The sequence below is a fragment of the Eucyclogobius newberryi genome, unplaced genomic scaffold (genome assembly GCF_026437365.1).
Source record: "Eucyclogobius newberryi isolate DKJ021-1_F unplaced genomic scaffold, fEucNew1.0.hap1 SCAF_18, whole genome shotgun sequence".
NCBI lineage: Eukaryota > Metazoa > Chordata > Actinopteri > Gobiiformes > Gobiidae > Eucyclogobius > Eucyclogobius newberryi.
The window spans coordinates 12,339,987-12,360,539 of record NW_027315812.1 but is presented as its reverse complement, the minus strand read 5'-3'; the positions used below and the strand labels follow the sequence as shown (position 1 = coordinate 12,360,539).

The following is a 20,553-nucleotide window of genomic DNA, read 5'->3' as shown; positions in this document are numbered from 1 at the left end:
TGGGAAAGTCACTCTGACATAATAACTGAATAGAGAATAGAGTAACAAATGGCAAACTATTTTTAGGCATAAAACTGTGAAATGCTTTAATGTGCAATATCACAATAAGTGTGATATTGTACATTAATAATAATGTGTATAATGTGAATAATAATGTTTATTTACTTACTCAAATTAAATAAATGCAAAATGGATTTTAATATTTCTGGGTTTAAGCTTTAGCAAAACATAAAAAAAACTATTTGTAATTTGCATATTTGTCAGTTAGTTTGTGGTTAAGAATCTATATAATTTTCAAGCTTAAAATGTATAAATATAATTTGTGTATGAAGTAATAAATCTGTAGAAAAGATGACAAAATAAATATTTGTCCAGTAAAACAAAAAATCTTAATTTTGCGTGTAGTGTATCTTCTTCTTCTTCTTCTTCTTCTTCTTCTTCTTCTTCTTCTTCTTCTTCTTCTTCTTCTTCTTCTTCTTCTTCTTCTTCTTCTTCTTCTTCTTCTTCTTCTTCTTCTTCTTCTTCTTCTTCTTCTTCTTCTTCTTCTTCTTCTTCTTCTTCTTCTTCTTCTTCTTCTTCGGTTTTCATTTGTCAAACTTGCACAAATTCCATTCATTCTTTTCTTTCCCCCTCCGTCATTCCACGCGGTAACGTCATCACCCCTTGTTCATGGGAAATGTAGTCTTTTTTGTAGTCAGTTTAAATCCCGTTCTACTTCCCCCGGGGACTAAAGAAACTACAACTCCCAGTTTTGACAACCCGGAAGCGTACGAAAACACAACAGCTGTCGGAACATTAGCACATGTAGCACGGCGGCCGCGGCGAAGCCAACATGTCTCACGTCGGGAAGAAAAGAAAGCTGGACAAAAGCCGCCAGGACCGTCTGTACTTCGACAGCTACTCCGACGTGACCATCCACGAGGAGATGATCGCCGACCACGTCCGCACGGGCACGTACAGGACCGCCATACTGAGGAACGGCGAGTCGATCCGGGGCAAAGTGGTGCTGGACGTCGGCGCTGGCACCGGCGTCTTGAGCATATTCTGCGTCCAAGCCGGCGCCAGGAAGGTGTACGCGGTGGAGGCGTGTTCCATCGCGGAGCAGGCGGCCAAAATCGTCAAACACAACAACATGGAGGATCAGATCGAAGTCATACGCGGCACGGTGGAGACGGTGGACCTCCCCGAGCCCGTGGACGTGATCGTGAGCGAGTGGATGGGCTACGCGCTGCTGCACGAGTCCATGCTGAACTCGGTGCTGTACGCGCGGGACAAGTGGCTGCGTCGCCCCGGGGGTCTCATCCTGCCGAGCAAAGCCGAGCTGTACATCGCCCCGATGAGCGACCCCGTGGTGGAGGACCGCCTGAGCTTCTGGTTCACCGTGAAGGACCAGTACGGCGTGGACATGTCCTGCATGCACGACTTCGCCAAGAGGTGCATCATGAACTCGGACATCACCGTGAACCCGGTGACGGTGGAGGACGTTCTGTCGCACCCGGCGCGTTTCGCGGAGCTGGACCTGAACACGGTGACCACCGAGGAGCTGCGGGACGTGAAGGGACAGTTTAGGTGCTCGTCGTTTGGCTGCGCCGCCGTCAACGCGTTCTGCGTTTGGTTCACGGTGACGTTCCCCTGCCCGGATAAACCGCAGCAGCCCGTGGTGCTGTCCACGTCTCCGTTCAAGCCGGAGACGCACTGGAAACAGGCGGTGCTGTACCTGGACTGTCCCGTGGACGTGGTCCAGGACACTGTGGTCGCGGGAGAGGTGCAGATGTACCCCTCAGAGCAGAGCGACAGGCACATCTGTGTCCACGTGGACTACACTGTTGGAGAGCACAAAAGACAATCCAAGACGTTTTCTATTCCCGACTGGAGCGCGGAGTCTTAGCATCTGTATTCGTCCATCAATTAAATAACTCATTTCAAATTGCTAAAAAAATCATGGATTTCCACTCGAAATGTCTGACATTTGACTGCTAATATTAACTGAATGAAAGAAACTAAATCAATTATGTTTTGTAAGTTGCATTGCATTGTTGTGACATGCTGCTTCAAGAACTTAAAGTTAGATCAAATGTATAAAACAAAAGCACTTCTAGGCCTTTTTACTGTGATTTATCATGCTTCATCAGATTAAACCATGGGTTTATAATTTAAATAAATCTCAACATGCTGGATATTGCCAAATACCATCCATCCTTATTTTAATTTCCACTACAACACTATGACAGTCCATTAAAAATAAGATAAGATAAACTTTATGTGCCTGTAAATGCTGTTGATCAGGTTCAAATATTGCAAAGTATTTGTACAGACTGTTCAATTAACAATAAAAGTGCAGCAACATCACATCTATTCATTATCGTTATTCAGGTCTTTGTGGAGCCTTTTTTCCCCCTTTTCTACATATACTTTATATATATATATATAATTTCTAAATGTGCATATCTCCAAAATAATGATCAGATCTGGTCTTGTCAGAGTAAAAGAGGTGTTTTCCTTACAACTATCTTATTGTAGTCTGCCCTTTAACTGTAGTTGCACGTTCACGTTTGCTCATAGATTGCTGATGTAGAAGTACCGTAAATAAAAGTAGTCGGGGAGTTCTCTAGTATATTTAAGTTTATTTACCATCAGAACGAGGAGATATGAACGCTCAACACATTTTCAGCTTTGTCCATTCAAGTCTGGCTATGCTTCCTGTTGACGACATGACAAAACAAATACATAATTACTGTACTTTTAATCGTTAGCTCTTGATGACTATTCCATGCATATCGGTCCCAGTCATTAATTTAATCCAGATTCATAACATCCAACATCATTTCACTTAGCTCCACACGAAGGCAGTCATGTAGGTCCTCGTCATAAATCAACATGTTACTTTTGACTGTATAATTAAAACTGTACAGTGACTTCAGACAGATTGAAGATCGGAGTGATACATCCTGTTCACACTCCATCACCTCAGATATGGTTTTCCGTCTTCTCTTGTTAATGAACACGTTTCAAAGTGAGTGAACGTCAACCTCCTGCTGATTTCCAATTACATTTACAACACATTAACCATTTATTTAAACTTCCTGCTTTATTGTTTGGGGAAACTATTACTTATGACATCATACTGATATTTGGCAATAGCAAAGGATTTACCAGCTTGAGTGCGTTCTCTCTCTCAATTACAAAGTTACTTAACAAGAAATAAAATGATCTGTTTAAAATGATTTGGAGTTTGCAAACACATTGTCCTGTTATCGCATGCTACTTAGTAGCTTACTTACTTTCTTGCCAATTTTCAACAACAGAAATGTAACCAAACAACATGTATTAATACAAATACATACTCAAATGTAGATTCATTATTACAACTTTCACAAACCGACAAGGGAGTGCTCCAATGCCAAATCTGGAAAAGGTCAGAAAAGGGCATCCGTCGTAAATCCTTTCACAAATTAAAAAAGACTGCACTGTGTATATCATTTGCTGGGAGGAAAGTCAAATACGAGTTTCAGATTGAATTAAGCAACTGACTATCACAAGACTTAAATCATTCCGAGGTAAACCCATTCTTACACTTTTCCGTCCTCTTGTGACATTCCTCTGGGTTGTCGGGGGCGGGGCAGAGACGGTCTCCGCGGGCAGAACAAAAGGAGCTGTCCAGAGAATAGAAATGTCAAACTTCGACTGACAGAGGCCACATCTGCAGCGCCGAATCGCACTTAGGCACGCGCAGCCACTCCTCTGCCGCTAAACGCTAAGCTAATTGTCATCCATTCCTGACCGAAATGATTTGGAAACCATTAGAAAGAAGCGTTTGGGACTCTAAATGAGATTATTTGTCCTGTATCGCACAGCAATTTACCGGCCAATCAATGGACAGTGTGCTTAATCTAACTTAGTTCAACATTTGCTCTTCTGTTTGGTGGATGAGGAAGGACAAAGAAAGAGGCACAGATGGATTGAAAACCGAAATATTTTTAATCGCAGAAATGCTAGTTAATGCTGGAGGTGCTGGAGGTGTATCGAAAAAAAAAAATTAAGTTGTTGTTTTGGAGAAAGAAAATACAATACAATAAGGACTAAATAGTCTCTAAGAACTATTTTTAAAGCCAAAAAAGTGGATCGAAACAAAAAACGTAAAAACTTGCAGCAAATTAGTTGAAAAAAGGATAAAACGTGATATTTCTGTCACTTGATGGATTGATAGAATATTGTCAGAATAGAGATAATAAATAAAATGTGTAGAATTAGGCTGTGGCAATAATATGAAACTTTGGAGTTGGAGAAATATACTGTAATTAATCTACACTTAAGGTTTATTTGAATGGATGCGTGTAAGGAAGGCCACCCAACCATAATTAACTAGTAAATTACAAGTTAAATTGACTTTATTTACAGCGTTTTCCCTTCTGGTAAGTTGGAATAATACGTATTTAAGCATGCAAATTAAATAAGACAAATGTCAGTGATAGTTGATCAAATTAGTGTTCCAATTTGCAAGTTTTCACCACATTTTTCTCCATCATGTTATCTGCCTCACATTTATTACCACAATTAAATCTAAAACCAAATTGTGATTTCCAGCTGCTTCTTGTACGCACCACTTTGCTTTGTAAGTGTTGTGTTATCGCTTTGTTCTTTCTTTCTTTCTGGTGTAATTGTCAAGGTGTTATGATTTTTACTTTTGTCTCCTCTTTTATAGACACAAGTACATACGTTTAGTTTAGATTTGTCTATGCTGTCTTAACTCAAACACACACAAAAAACATAACATTATATAACTTGGACTGATTAATAATGGTTTAAATGGTTTACTTTACATACAATTCATATTTTAATGATTTGTGACTTCGCTTTGTGGATCTGGAGAAGGCTTTTGACCGTGTCCCTCGGGGTGTCCTTTGGGGGGTGCTCCGGGAGTACGGGGTCCGGGGCCCTTTGCTCAGGGCTGTCCGGTCCCTGTATGACCGGAGCAGGAGCTGTGTTCGCATTGCCGGCAGTAAGTCAGACCTGTTCCCAGTGCATGTTGGACTCCGCCAGGGCTGCCCTTTGTCACCGGTTCTGTTCATAGTTTTTATGGACAGAATTTCTAGGCGCAGTCAGGGGTCGGAGGGGGTCCGGTTTGGGGACCACAGGATCTCATCTCTGCTGTTTGCAGACGATGTTGTCCTGATGGCTCCATCAAACCCGGACCTGCAACATGCACTGGGACGGTTTGCAGCCGAGTGTGAAGCGGCTGGGATGAGAATCAGCACCTCCAAATCCGAGGCCATGGTTCTCGACCGGAAAAAGGTGGCTTGCCCTCTCCAGGTGGGTGGGGTGTCCTTGCCCCAAGTGGAGGAGTTCAAGTATCTCGGGGTCTTGTTCACGAGTGAGGGAAGGATGGAGCGTGAGATCGACAGGCGGATCGGTGCAGCGGCTGCAGTGATGCAGTCGCTGCATCGGACCGTTGTGGTAAAGAGGGAGCTGAGCCGAAAGGCAAAGCTCTCTATTTACCGGTCGGTCTACGTTCCTACCCTCACCTATGGTCATGAGCTTTGGGTAGTGACCGAAAGAACAAGATCGCGGATACAAGCGGTCGAAATGAGTTTCCTCCGCCGGGTGGCTGGGCGCTCCCTTAGAGATAAGGTGAGGAGCTCGGCCACACGGGGGGAGCTCGGAGTAGAGCCGCTGCTCCTCCACGTCGAGAGGAGCCAGCTGAGGTGGCTCGGGCATCTGTTCCGGATGCCTCCTGGGCGCCTCCCTCGGGAGGTGTTTCAGGCATGTCCCACCGGGAAGAGGCCCCGGGGAAGACCCAGGACACGCTGGAGAGACTATGTCTCTCGGCTGGCCTGGGAACGCCTCGGGATCCCCCCGGAGGAGTTAGAGGAAGTGTCTGGGGAGAAGGAAGTCTGGGAGTCCCTGCTCAGACTGCTGCCCCCGCGACCCGGCCCCGGATAAAGCGGCAGAAGATGGATGGATGGACTTCGCTATAGACTTATTAAAGCGTACAGATTTTAGCCTTGCATCCATTTACTGCTACTTAAATGAATAACAACCACTCTATCAGCCACTTGCGGTTGATATAGTGGGGTTACCTACTGCCTTATGTCTGAAAATGAGCCTGAAAGTATCAAGTGTGAGCTCCTTCTTAAACAACTGTCTCTAAAAATAACGTCAGCGGCTCTGCTGTATAATCTGATTTTTAATTTGGGCTCTGTCACAGTGAGTGAAATTGGAAAATGCAAAGCAGTTTTCCACTCTGTCAAATGTACAGACGTGCGACTCACCTTGCTCCAATCAGACTGTGCCCTCTGCCACAGATCTGATGAATTATGAGGCGCCACAAACAGGCCAATTGTGGGATTTCACATTCACAGTTTGCTTATGGTTTGTCATAGTTGGTGTGACGTTAACTTCCTCATACTGTATTACTGAAGCAGATGTGGAAATGATACCATTTTATTGTATTTTTTTTTTTAAATATTTTGCTTCCTTTGAGAGGGGCATTCAATCACTGCTATGCTCACCATCTTTTTACAAACATTTTACTTCTCTGAGCAGTTTTTGGACATCATATTTTAACTCCTACTTGAATATCCTTCAGCTATGATTTAATCCAATGGTCTCCAGTCCCGAAAGTGTTTTCTCACACTCTGAGTACTTCCTACATCGTGTACTGGGGATTCTTTAGTCTGTGTATTTGCATATTGCAAATGAAAACTATTTTATATTCTTGTTGGTGGTGATATTTATGCCAAAGTTATCGTACAGAAACATTCAAATGTACTACAAAACATTTCATATTCAAATTATATCTCTTTTCAATCTGAAATCCTTCCAAGTCCCTCCTGGTGTAGCTGTAGTTTACAAAGCTGTAGTTTTACAAAGCTGTAGTTTACAAAGTTGTAGTTTACAAAGCTGTAACGAAGCAGCTGTAGTTTACAAAGCTGTAGTTTACAAAGCTGTAGTTTACAAAGCTGTAGTTTACAAAGCTGTAGTTTACAAAGTTGTAGTTTACAAAGCTGTAACGAAGCAGCTGTAGTTTACAAAGCTGTAGTTTTACAAAGCTAAAGTTTACAAAGCTGTAGTTTACAAAGCTGTAGTTTTACAAAGCTGTAGTTTACAAAGCTGTAGTTTACAAAGCTAAAGTTTACAAAGCTAAAGTTTACAAAGCTGTAGTTTACAAAGCTAAAGTTTACAAAGCTGTAGTTTATATAGCTGTAGTTTACAAAGCTGTAGTTTACAAAGCTGTAGTTTACAAAGTTGTAGTTTACAAAGCTGTAGTTTTACAAAGCTGTAGTTTACAAAGCTGTAGTTTACAAAGCTAAAGTTTACAAAGCTGTAGTTTACAAAGCTGTAACGAAGCAGCTGTAGTTTACAAAGCTGTAGTTTTACAAAGCTAAAGTTTACAAAGCTGTAGTTTACAAAGCTGTAGTTTTACAAAGCTGTAGTTTACAAAGCTGTAGTTTACAAAGCTAAAGTTTACAAAGCTAAAGTTTACAAAGCTGTAGTTTACAAAGCTAAAGTTTACAAAGCTGTAGTTTATATAGCTGTAGTTTACAAAGCTGTAGTTTACAAAGCTGTAGTTTACAAAGTTGTAGTTTACAAAGCTGTAGTTTTACAAAGCTGTAGTTTACAAAGCTGTAGTTTACAAAGCTAAAGTTTACAAAGCTGTAGTTTACAAAGCTAAAGTTTACAAAGCTGTAGTTTATATAGCTGTAGTTTACAAAGCTGTAGTTTACAAAGCTATAGTTTACAAAGCTGTAGTTTACAAAGCTGTAGTTTACAAAGCTATAGTTTACAAAGCTGTAACAAAGCAGCTGTAGAGTTGTTCAATAGTTTACATTTTTTTGTTTTAATATTATCAAGAATTACAAAACCTGGTATAGACCTAAAAATGTGTGATTTTACAACAAAAGAAAACCATTTCCAAAATAAAAACCATACATACAAACTTTGCAAAAATCAGATCTTTTACCATTATTTCAACCCTCTAAATCTGATCTTTCTCTATGTTTCTCACGCTCACGTAACGCTCGGCTGGCGTTTCATTCTTCTCAGTGTCATATGCTAATGACCCGCGGACCCGGCCAATGGGATTCAGTTCCCTCTGTCGTTTACAGGAACCAATATCTGAGCGCGCTGCACATCCTGTCTGCTGGACAGATTGGGACGAAGGTATTGACAAGGGCTAATTTGGAGGACAATCCCCCACAGGAGCGCTTCATTTCTCTGGGACCATTCGTCATCATCATCGTTAGCACCAGCAATTGACCCCTGCTCCAACTGCCGCCTCTGTCGATATGATTTTACCTGAGCAGTATTTGAAAAACTGCAATCGCACATCAAAGCAAGATGCACAAGGATTCCATTACATTTTCATAATAATGCAGTCTTACAATGCAACTTTTATATAAGCTTCACACAGCATTATTCATCCAGTCTCTTCACTTTGGGCTTAGCAACAGCTTTAGCCGCAGATGCATTTGTGATCAACGTCATTTTTTTATCAGAAATAGAATAATATGTAGAAAAATAAGGTTCAGTAATATGACAAAAAGTTCATCGCAGTTTTTTTTTTCTCTCTCTCATATTGATCAGCCTGATTTTCAATTCAATTAGATTTTTTTTTCTTATTAAAAACAAATACAAATGACTTTTACTATTAATTTTGCGAACTTAAACAAGACAGACCTTTCACACTCCAAAAATCTCCCTCCAAAGTCCGAATGTTGCTCCAAAACACATGCTTTCACTGGCTCTTGATTAAAGATGAGATAAGAACCAAGAGGATCATGGACTATATTAAATTACTAACGCCCAATCTCTAAAATGTAATTAATTGTCCAGCCCTAATGAAAAATACAATACTAGTTAAAAATAATAATGTGGGTTAATGCATGTATCACATAGTAGCATTAAATACATTGCAATTACTTTCAATACTACTATAGGTCCTATTGATTATTATTGATTATGTACCACACATTTTAGTCATTCAAAAACAGTTTTCATTTAAAGGTACGCTATGTAACTTTGTCTGGAATGTTAGACAGAATTGCAATAAATCCTGGACGAATGTGGGATTAAATCAATTTACTGCAATAAACGTATGTATGTTGCGTTTATTCAATTACAAGTGTTTTTATTGCTCAAAAATTGCTTGGAAAACATGCATTCTTACTGCGAGCGGGCCGCCTCTCCGCAGATCTCCCTAGTGGCATTACTTGCTACTCTTCAGTCACATACTAGATAAATCACTGTGGAATACTGTGGAACATTCTAGGCAATCAATGGATCTGTTTAACTTTATTAATCCCCTGAGGACAATTTAGAGTATAGTTTTCGTTCCGCAGTTGACAGGATCAAGAAGGAAGAGTCAGACGCAGAGCGATAACATCGTCATGGAAACGAACCTTTGGCAAACCGTGTAGAGGTTACAGTTTGTGTCTTTAAAGTAGCATTTTTCTTAGTCAACTTTCCGCATCGTAAACCAGAAGCAGTTGATATTCTATAGTCTTAAACGCTAAACTGTCTGATACATCTAGTTGTACGTCTTCTGTACAACTACTGAAGACGTACATCTACAGAAGACGTACGACTATAGAAGGCGTACGACTACTTAAAACGTACGACTACAGAAGATGTACAACTACAGAAGACGGACAAATACAGAAGACGTACGACTACAGAAGACGTACGACTACAGAAGACGTACGACTACAGAAGACGTACGACTACAGAAGACGTACAACTACTGAAGACGTACATCTACAGAAGACGTACGACTATAGAAGGCGTACGACTACTTAAAACGTACGACTACAGAAGACGTACAACTACAGAAGACGGACGACTACAGAAGACGTACAACTACAGAAGACGTACGACTACAGAAGACGTACAACTGCAGAAGACGTACAACTACAGAAGACGTACGACTACAGAAGATGTACAAATACAGACAACGTACAACCACAGATGACGTACAACTACAGAAGTCGTATGACTACGGAAGACGTACAACTACAGAAGACGTAGGACTAAAGAAGATGTATAACTACAGAAAGACGTACAACTACAACTTTAGGACATGGTTTGGATCTGGTTGACTTGAACTATGGCTAAAATAACCTTTGGAAGCAAACACAGGACTGTCCCAAGTATTTTACCCTGTGAGCAAGTTCAAATCCAAACTGTGCAGCTCCACAGTCCTTTCCCCTTCTAAAAAAAAAACCTCACTAATCCTTTTCAATCATGCACTTTCTGGATTACGCGCCTATGTAATTCTTCTCAGGTATTGTTCTTAACTTAATATGATTTTTCAATTTGAGGCGAGGAGGTAGTGGCTTTGGATTGGATCAGCAGATTGGCGTAAATCCGGACGTCCAGGTGCGTAAAGGCGAAGAAGGCTGACCTGGTTTCCATCAGATATGTCATTGTGTACGTGGCGTTAGCGACATCAACAACACAGCGGGTCGCTCGGCGGAATTCAGGTCAGGTCAAACGCTGTGTAAGATTAAAATGTAGTTTGTGCGATTGGATACCATGACACTGACGGCCAGAAAAGTCTTAAGTAGAAAATTAAATTGCGCATTACTGACAACATATCACATTAAAATCAGTTATAGAATCTAAGTGAACATAAAACCAGAGCAGTATGTTCTTTCAAATTAGTTTTATGGCTGGAAAACACACATCTTTGAGCAAACTTTACAATTTGTATGTGATTTGTCTAGAGTAGACATTAAGGTCGATTATATATTGTCGTTCCAGGCTAAAACGTCTGACTAAAATGACCCCTAATTAAAATTGAAGGTCTCTCTGATCCCTTTGGAGTGTAAATCAAAGACTGGGCACTTTGTGAAGCTGACACTCTAGTTTTGGCCTTGTCTGATTTACTCTTAATTGTAAGTGTTGTCAACCTATGCACAAAGGAAATTAGATTATTTTTTTCTTTAATTTATTTTTTGTAGCGTTTGTTGAAATTAATTTTAGCAAGCGTGGTAATCAAACAATAAAATGCGAGTGTAAAATCAGCAGTTTGTACATAGATAGTGACAGGTCAGTGAGAGGTTTCTAGATGTTTCATGATTTGGATCCACAATATCGAATTATTAGGCCCGAGCGCCACAAGCTGGCGAGAGGCCTATTAATCTCGTAAGGCCGTGCGAAGCACGGCTGCGAAAGTGCGCACGTAGTGCGCACAAAATCGAGCGCGAAGCGCTCGCCCACTTCCAAACACTCACTAACGCACTCCTTCACTCATGCACGCCCCGTGCATACTAATTAGTAGTAGGAAAATGAAACATTACCGTTGTAAACGGGCGAAGCCCGTGCAAAAGTGCGCACTAAACGAGCACTTTACATATAAAGCACTCATTTGCGCTAAGTAGCTCACGAATACGTTCCCCATCTCTTGCATGTTCCGTGCATATAAGCATGTAAGGCAAAAATTGAACATTATTACTGTATAGAGGGCCAAAAACACAAAGTGGGCGGAGCCCACTCAAAATTATCGAAAGTACCCGTCAGTGACCAGGGACCCACACCATGAGGTAGGAAAGCGCGAGCGCTTTCCGAAAATGTATAGTTTATGATATTTGAAAAATGGGAAACATTGTTTTCGCATCGGAATATTATTCTTTCTTTCTTCTTCTTCTTCTTCTTCTTCTTCTCGGGACCAACCCCCCTATTTTTCACCCAGTGAACATTGACGAAAAGTCACAAAAATGTTCACACCTCTAAAAATCGTGCCTCTCTACATTCTGGCTATTTCCCTTTTCTAAAATAAAAAAAATTGGCGCGTCAGCGCCCCCAAATGTACCAAAAATGCATTGAGAGATGGGAAATGACCCAAAAAAAATCTGATCGTAGAATCATGAAATTTGGCGCAGAGGTAGATGGTGACAAGAGAAGTAAAAAATATTATTACGGCAACGCCGTCCGCCCAACCAAATGTCGGCCATATTGCTTCAAAAATGGCTAAACATGACTTCGGAGATTTTCCAAACGTCGTACTTTTACGAACTCCTCCCAGGGCGTTGGCCCTAAAAAGCTGAAATTTGGTGAAAATGCTACTGAGGAGTGGGACATCAAAAGTTATCCAAATTACATTGATACCTGTCACGGTCTCTGTGCGGCAAAGCCGCAAACTGTAGCAAGAATTTCAGAAATCTCCCAAATTTAACATTTCTGCCGTTTGCGCAGATAAAGTCCGAATTGCGTCAAATTAGAATCAGTTGTTAACCTCTTTGCCCTAAACCTACTTGAAGTGAAATAAATTAATTTGGAGCCACAGCGCCCCCTACAGATTTTATATGGAGGTTAAATATTTAGTTTTGCAAAATTATATGAAATTTGACACACAACTCAATTTTGGCATCCCCATCAAAAAAGTCAATGAGACCCATGTCATAATTGTTATGGCTTTGCCGTAACGATGACCGAAACCTTCCATGTTATTCCAATGGGGAAATCGCCAGGACATGTTTACACTTTAGACTTTCACAAACTCCTCTTAGGGCGTTAGACATATTAACCTGAAATTTGGTGAGACTCATCTTCAGGGGTGGACCATCAAAAGTTATCCACATTTTTATTCAAAGAGTCACGGTGTCTGTGCGGCAAAGCCGCACATTTTGCCAAGAATTCAAAATAAAAATGCTTTTTGATGGTAAAACAAAGGGGAGAAGATGTGACAGCGTCACAGATTCAGCAGTAGGCGTAATAAAAGGACAATTGGGGCGCGTTAGCGCCCCCTCCTCTTGCGGCGTGGCGGCGGCGTAGCGAGGGCCGATCATTGCCGCTTGCGGCTATATTTATTATTATTATTATATGGAAACTGCTCGTGACTTCTCTTACATTGATGACTGTAAGTGAAATAATGCCTGATGTAAGAAGCCAATCAGAACCGTGCAGTGCCCCTAATACAGTTTATATCACAAATATTTAGGAGCTTCAATTTAATTTAAAATCCCTTTATTTTTTTAAATGTTTTTTGGGGGAACTAGCTATAAGAAGAGTAAAGCTGCTTTTGGGGATGTGGACAGTAGTTTGAGCATTTGTTGTGTTTTCTTTACAGTTCACTTTTAAACACCAAATCCGATATTACTAAAAAGAGATTTCTGGACCAGGGGGAAAAGCCAACCATTTTCTTTATGTCTTATTTCTTATTTGAGAGTTTATATACAAATTGATATCGACACTTCCCAGAAAGATTTGACTAGAAACATGGGCTTTATTGGTTCCTCTTTGTGTTTTACATGACAAGTTGACAAAAGGGAATAGATTCAAATGTCCATCAGGATATCAATATTTTAGTTTGCATATTGTCCGTCACTGGGTTAAATTTTGTCGTAATAGTTTGCTACAAATAATTTACTGCCTCACAGATAAGTACCACTTCTGAAATCTAAAAACATACTCAGTTTGGTTATTTGGTCCTAAATTGAGCCCATGTTAGTCCTGATGTGGAGTTGGTTTGGTCCTGATCTAGTTCTTTTGGTGGTTTAGTCCTGGTTTGGTCCCAAAACCACATCAAAAACTGCCTGTACACACAGAACTGACTCTGGACTCGACCAGGGCTAAATCATGACTAGAACAGGACCAAACCAAGTCTACATCGGAACTGAACTTGGCTCAAACCAGAACCAAACTAACAGATAGATAATTATGACATTTTACCTCAAACATTTGCTTAAGACTGCACAATCTTTATGAATCAGCTCACCTCGTCCTCCCATTGAACTAATAACAAACTGCTCCGGATGAAGGCAACATTACACTTCATTGAACAGGCGCGAGTATCCAATACCAGCGAGCCTGGCGTCAGAGAGGCAGGACGGGTGCAAAAACATCTGCACACGTCAATGTCATGATAACACGTATGACAAGAAGAGAGAACACGGCACAGGCAAGACATGGGGGTGATTAGTGACAATGTGAAGCTATATGGAAGCTTTTTGCAACACAATACAATATGATCAGCTGCCAATACTTGAACAAATAATACAATGTAGTGATGAAGTGTCTGAGTGATTCCTAGAGTATGTTTTCTTTAGCCATTTTGCTTTGTTTTTGTTCAGATTTGAATAATTTTACTGATGTCTGTCAAAGGTTAAATTGTTGGGTAAGGTATTTTCTTATTGACTTACTTCAGAAGCAGTAGAAGTAAGAAAAAACAATGATTGAAAAAAAATGATTGAAAATGTTGTCATAGAAAGAGGCTTAAAAACATTGCGCTGAAAGGCCCTTGCTCACTGTGGCTGCTCAATGGCAGCGGCACAGAATGAGTAGTTGTCACAACCCCTACTGCTTTGTTTGTCTCCAGGAAGTGAATGGAGGTGATTTTCTCATCAATGTTTTATACTTTATTAGTGCTCCAACTGCTTCATGCGATTTGTCCAGCTTCTCCTGCTCCCAGCGCTACATTGAAGTACATACAAGACAAGTTCAGGCTGTGAATTTTGTTCACTGACGATGGCAATAAACCTTTTTCTGATTCTGATTTCATTTGAATGCACTGGGCATATGAATGTGCAAATAATCGTGAATAAATGTAAATGTAAATACTGATTGCATTAAAGATGCTTGGATCTCATTTATTTCCTTTTTTAGATAAAAAAAATGAATGCATATGTGACACACACATAAAACAATCGGTCTGTATTTATCCCCCTTCAAGCTCGGGTCCTGCAGAGGCCCGGGAGCTGGAAGGTTCTGCGCAGTATCTTTGCTGTTCCTAGCACTGCACACATATATATAGTGTCACACTCATTCATTGGAAGTGGCCATGTTGAAAAAAAAACCTTTAAGTTTCAGTGTGAGATGTGTTGCCTGGACTGGTCAATAAACCGTTGATTAAACTGAAAGAAAACTTGGAAGGTTTGCTCTATGATTCATATTGATAATGTCCATTAGTCCATTAGATTGTTCACGTGGATCCTATTTAACTCATCAAATTTAAGATTGTCACGTTCTAATGAAAGTACATTTCTCTTCCATATTTCTGCCAGAAGCCTGTATCATCTCATCTTTTCCCTGGACCACATTCATATGGCAGCGTATAAAAGCCTCACATCGAAAGTACCTCATACTATTGACCTTTTGCTCCTCTTTTCATCATTACACACTTTTCCGTGTCCATCAAGTCTCCCTGTGTCTCCTCAGCTCGCGCGTCTGTGGCTCAGTGACGTCGCGCTGGCGCGGGAGCGTCAGGCTTGAGCTCATTCCCCGCGCGCGACGCACAAGAGCGGCTCGTTTCCACCGCGCGTCTCCTGCACCTGCCCGTCCCTCTGCCCAAAATGCCCCGCTTCAAACTGGATTTATTTCTTTTGGAAGGGATTCGTGCTCTTTAGTTCTGACCGGGATGAAGCGCTGACCAACATTAAGGTGAGAGAGGCAGGGCTTTTTCTCTGTGGAGAGTGGAAAGTTTGGAAGTGCTGCGCAGCGCGGAGACGTCAAATGATTCCAATAAACTACTACATCTGATCCAGTTTGAATGCACTTGTTTCATGCAACGATCTGCGTGTAGCTGTCTTAATCCGCATCCTAATTGTGGTGATGTTGGCACTTATTGCAGCAGGAGACACGGCGCGTTTAGACTTCTGAGCCGCATCTCCAGCGTGACTCCTCATGTGAAGCTGCGTCTCATCCCCGCGCGCCACATGGGACAGGAAGCGCACACAAACAGCTCCGTTTGGACTCTGTCGTGTCCAAGTCTGGCACTGGTCTGCATGATGAGCTGTGTAAGTTTGGAGGTGTCCAAAAACCGACTAATTACTCAGAAACGCCGAAATGTGGGCGTGAAATGTGTTTTAGCTTTCGCCCATGGCATTTTCTCCACGTGACGTTTATTTAATTGCAGACAGTGAGAATATTAAAGATGGAACAGCTCGTTTGGATGAATATTAACGCATCCAGCTGCTGATCCCCCTGCGAGGTTAAACACGGAGCCAAAAGCCGTGACCCCTCCCCTCACTTTACCTCTAACGCCTTCCGTTTCATCACTCCATCAATCTTCTGCTCTCATCTTTAATCCAGCATACAACGGGAAATAGTGCAATAATGCATATTCATGTGTGCATAGATTAAACTTGTTTTTACCCTTAAATACGATTAGCCTAATGTGTAATGTTTTATATAAACGCAACCACAAGGAATAAAAGAATGAGTCTGGGGTGAGAGGAAATAGGACTTACTACTTCTCACTCCCTTTCGAATTGGTTAAAAGTGTTTGGTTTATTGACACTGTACATTATTTGCAGCAAAACTTGTTAATTGTTGATGATCATTTATATTGCAGGAGCTTTAATAAGCAAAACTAAAATGGAACTTTGATTTATCCACTATACATTTACCCTCGACCCTCACAATGTTCCTTTTCAAACGGGCATCTTCCCCTGTGGCTCTGATCATGCGTGAATTGTGCATTTCATAATTGTATAGTTGAGATACTGGATGATACTGGATTCATACACATTGAGAGGTGATCACCCCAATACTGCTGAGATCATGCAATAAAAGAACAATTTGTCTTTTAACAATTCCATATTTTGTAAATTGTAAAACACTTCTGATCAATCTACTATAAAACTTTTTCTTTATTTTTTTCTCCCTACAAACGCATAAACGCGGCATTAAACTGCATCACTAACGCACACCTTCATCTCTCTTTATTGCAAAATCTAATTCCACTTCTGTGCGCTCCACCGCGAACCCTCCCCGGTCCCTCCCGCGTGCGCGAGCGCCTGCACGTGTGCGCGGGCGGGCGGGCGGCCGTGAGTGAGGGCTGTGTGCGCGGGCCGTGGAGGAGAGAGAAAGGTGCGCGTGGAGGAGGCGCGTTATCTGCTCCGACATCTCCATCGCGCGCGGCAGCTTTCCGCGGAGACAGACGCGCGTATAACGGACATCGGCGCGTTTGTGCAATTTGGCGGAGACGAGCCCCGCGCGTGCCACCGGCGGGACTAGAACCGGGGGGGAACGCGAAGTTTCTTGTCCGTTTGCCTTGAGACGACGATGATGGACACTTCTTTGGCCCCAGACGTTTCGCGCGCGTGCAGGAGACGGTGCGCTTCTGCTGACGGCGCCCCCCGGACACAGATCACTCATTTGTTCTGAAGAGTGCGGAGACAGTTCCGTTGATCGTTCCCCCCCCCCCCGCGCGCGCCCCCCTCAGCCACCCACCCACCCGCACCCCTTGTCCCGCGCGCCCCCCTCGTCTCGGACCTCGGACTGTGAGTGAGATGTTTGCGCGCGAGGCGATCCCTGAGCGACAGCCGCGCGCGCTCATCACATTGAGGAGCGCGTCTTAAAGAGGTTCTTTCTTTCATTGCGGTCACTGCGCTGCTCTGAACTTGTTGATAAAAAAAACAAGCAGTGGCGCTGGGAGGGAGCTGTGCAGAGCCGTGTGGAGAGATGTAAGTTATTCTTTTTCCTTTTCCCCAAACTTTAACTCTAAGTTTTGTGCGTAAAACCATTCATTTCTACGTTATTGATAATTGCCTTGTTAATTGACTCCTGGCGCACCCTGAATGCGTCCCAAAACTTCATCTTATTTATCGCGTCACCTTTTGAGGCGCCCCCTTGTGGAATCCCCCCCCCCCTCGCCCCCGCACTTATCTCTGTCCATCATCTATCACATTATGCATTTGTGTAACGTTGCTGCCAGTTGACCTCGTCTCCTTTGTACGTCAGTTTTGGAGCAGGCTGTTTTTTTTGGGAGTCGTCTTCACGCTCCTCGTATGCCACACTTTGCAACTGCTTAAAGTGAGCGATTGTAAAGTTTTATAGAGGGTACAATGTGCTTTTTGGGAAGATACAAACTGGAGAAGTTGATACTGAATTTCTAACTACTGTTCATCTTGTGTTATCAGGATGTCGGCATGATATGTTTTCACTTACGTTAATACAGAATTAGGGTTCATTTTGGCAATGACTAACCAATGTTGCAAAAATATCCAAATGTTTATACCAACAAATACCTAAAGCTAACTGAACACTGACAATTTGAATAGTTAATTTGCAAAAAGTGGCATTTGAGGCTTTCTAGTTCTTGTTGTCTCTCCATGTTTTTTTTAATCAAATACAATTTTGTGCAATAGAAATGTGATTCCACCCCTTTACTTCAGCAAATCCTCTTCACTACAATATGTCGAGAAGATGGTATCAAAACAAATACAAGCAAAGCAGGACTATGTTTTTGCAAATGAACAAATTATCGTAAATCATCTGACTATTTTATTACTGATCTGGATTGTCATGGTTCTGTATTGAAGCAAGCAAATTCTTTCAATTATGTCTCATTATTTGTTTGTTCCGTTGCCTCTGATAGTTGAAATATTTATGTCAGCTTTTGCATTGGCAGAAAAATCGTTAGGGGTTCCGACCTTGGTCCGTGGTCCCTGTGTGTGATAGTGAGTCATCCTCCTTGATAAAGCCTCCTATAACAGTGCAAGTGTGGCCTCTACCTGGGACGGCTCATTCCTTAGAGCTAAAGTGGACATTTTCAGCTGGCATGTCACCGTGCTTGCAGAATAATGTGCTTGCAGCCTTTTAGGAAAAGTGTCTTCAATAATGCATAAGGTGTTCCCGTGTCGCAGCGTTGTGGAGGAGGATGCATGCTTCTCGGTGGCGAGGAGAAGCCGAGGGAAGGAAACGAGGGAAGGAATGAGGGAGCGAGGCGTGATCCGGTCGGGAGAGTTTTATTGGATGCCTGAGCCGCAGACGCCCGCGGGGTGTTCCTCTCCTCTCTGAGCGGCCCACGTCGTCTCTTGTGTGTCCAGAGTAGCAGGGCACATGTGGCTGTGGCTTGTGGGACGCTTGTCGAGGGGAAAGACTCGGCAAGTCATGGGACAGAAGGGCAGGGGTGAGTCAGAGAGACAGAGGGAGAGTTAATACCACTTAATGCCGAGTCATCTGGCTTTTAGCATGTCGTGATTTGCATAATGTCTGGACAGGCTTTTATTCCCGAATGCACATCCTAATGCTCCCCTTTTGACTTATTTTATCTAAACATCAACATTTCCATTTCTAACATGTTATATGACTGCATTGTTTAGTTCAGTTCAGTTTATTCTTTATTGTATTAAGCTTACCCAAGAAAAACATGATCTGCACCAGATTTAGCTACTGCACTTTCCATTCACACCTTTCCAGGAAGGTGCAAACACTAAAGAAATACACATTATACACATATACATTATCCTACACTGACTTAGAACTGCTTATCAACATCAAATCAGTGAAAAAGTGTAACCATTTCAAATACATTGTGATTGGGCTTCACAAAGTAATTGGATTGGTACATTTTGCCGTTTACATTGTACATTGTACTTTTTAATGTATTGTTACAAAGAAAAAAGTTTTGATAATTAATAATTTAAACAGTTGCGGACATTGTACAAACAAAAACTGTACCCTTTCACAACATTTAGCCTCAAAAACATCTTTGCAGCATTGTTTCGTGCGGTTAAGCATTGATTTTTCTTTCCGAGCAGCAGTGGTTCTAGTTTTGATAAGCAGTAACAATAGCCTTAATTAAATATACAACTCCCTTTCTTCGTTCTGCTCTGGTTCCTCCGTGTTGTCTCCCAGTTCTCGCTTGTTTTCTCCTTAACCAGCTGTCAGCCCTGCTCTACCTGTCGTCATTATTAAAAGATCATAGCCAGTGCCGATTGAAACCAGCGTCAGTTTTAAGAAGTTGAAAGGATGGCTATACTAAGTGATGTGCCGCCCGCCGGGCCAGCCCCAGGGACGCATTATCGGCGCAGGCTTCTCCGCGGGCTGTCGTGTCCGCTCTGTTTATGCATAAAGGCAGCAGTGGGGGCTATTGGCACGTTGTTACAGTCAGAACAGAAAACACAAGTATTTGATACAGTCGGAAGAGAAAACACAAGTATTTGGAGTAGGAGTGCAAGCATAAGAGGAGTAAAAATCACAATGTACCTCGTCTTATTCTGTTATATATGCTAACTGTGTAGTTTGGACTGAATGATCTGGGCAAACTATCTAATCCTGACAAGAATTGTGATTAGATTTGCAATTGTATTTTAATAATCTTCACATTTTTATTGCGCCAGGAGAAGTGACAAGTACTGGGATATGAACTGACACGATGTAGTTCAGACATTTTTTGTACAGATCTAAACTACAGCACACAGCAGTTATTTTTATGCGGAATAAGAATATTTTTTGTCTAAATTTTGCTCTAAAATTGCAGCTTTTGCGATTTGCATCCATTCAAATTGTGATTTCGATTCAGTTGCGATTAATATTCATGAATCCGAAGTAACACACTTGTTGCTACTGTCTTTTTGAAGTAATAACACTGTTCATTTTCAATTGTATGCACTGTTTTTCGTGACTATCTAACAGCAGAAAGGCCACAGCATACGGTGACATTTTCAACATGGCGGTGACAACAAATAAGTCACATGACCTCTACACACATGTTCCGAAATGCGTGTTATTCTTGCATTATTATCAGTTCATAATTCAGTCTTTTGTCAATTGTCAATACTCCTGGAAGTGTTTCAAGTCCTAATTTCAAACGTATACCTAATCTCAATC

General features: G+C 41.7%; 2 protein-coding genes across 11 annotated transcripts in view; both read left to right on the top strand.

Annotated features, from left to right (window-relative positions):
- Window positions 1-759: 759 nt before the first annotated feature.
- Window positions 760-2,284, top strand: prmt6 (protein arginine methyltransferase 6). The gene has a single exon (XM_072450552.1). The coding sequence runs from the start codon at window positions 833-835 to the stop codon at window positions 1,886-1,888; it is 1,056 nt and encodes a 351-aa protein (XP_072306653.1). The 5' UTR covers window positions 760-832; the 3' UTR covers window positions 1,889-2,284.
- A 12,924-nt stretch (window positions 2,285-15,208) lies between these two features.
- Window positions 15,209-20,553, top strand: part of ntng1a (netrin g1a) — a 146,827-nt gene continuing 141,482 nt past the window's right edge. For 4 of the 10 annotated variants that reach the window (XM_072450546.1, XM_072450541.1, XM_072450545.1 and 1 more), the window contains exon 1: window positions 15,209-15,375. The gene's annotated coding sequence lies outside the window, so the exon portion shown is untranslated. Of the gene's footprint in view, window positions 15,376-17,384; window positions 17,403-20,553 lie in introns of those variants that run through there. The other 6 variants (XM_072450551.1, XM_072450550.1, XM_072450549.1 and 3 more) reach the window with 3 other exon arrangements.

Bases quoted from the DNA above. Each gene is read 5' to 3' on its own strand.
- prmt6 (XM_072450552.1), top strand. From the start codon at position 833: ATGTCTCACGTCGGGAAGAAAAGAAAGCTGGACAAAAGCCGCCAGGAC.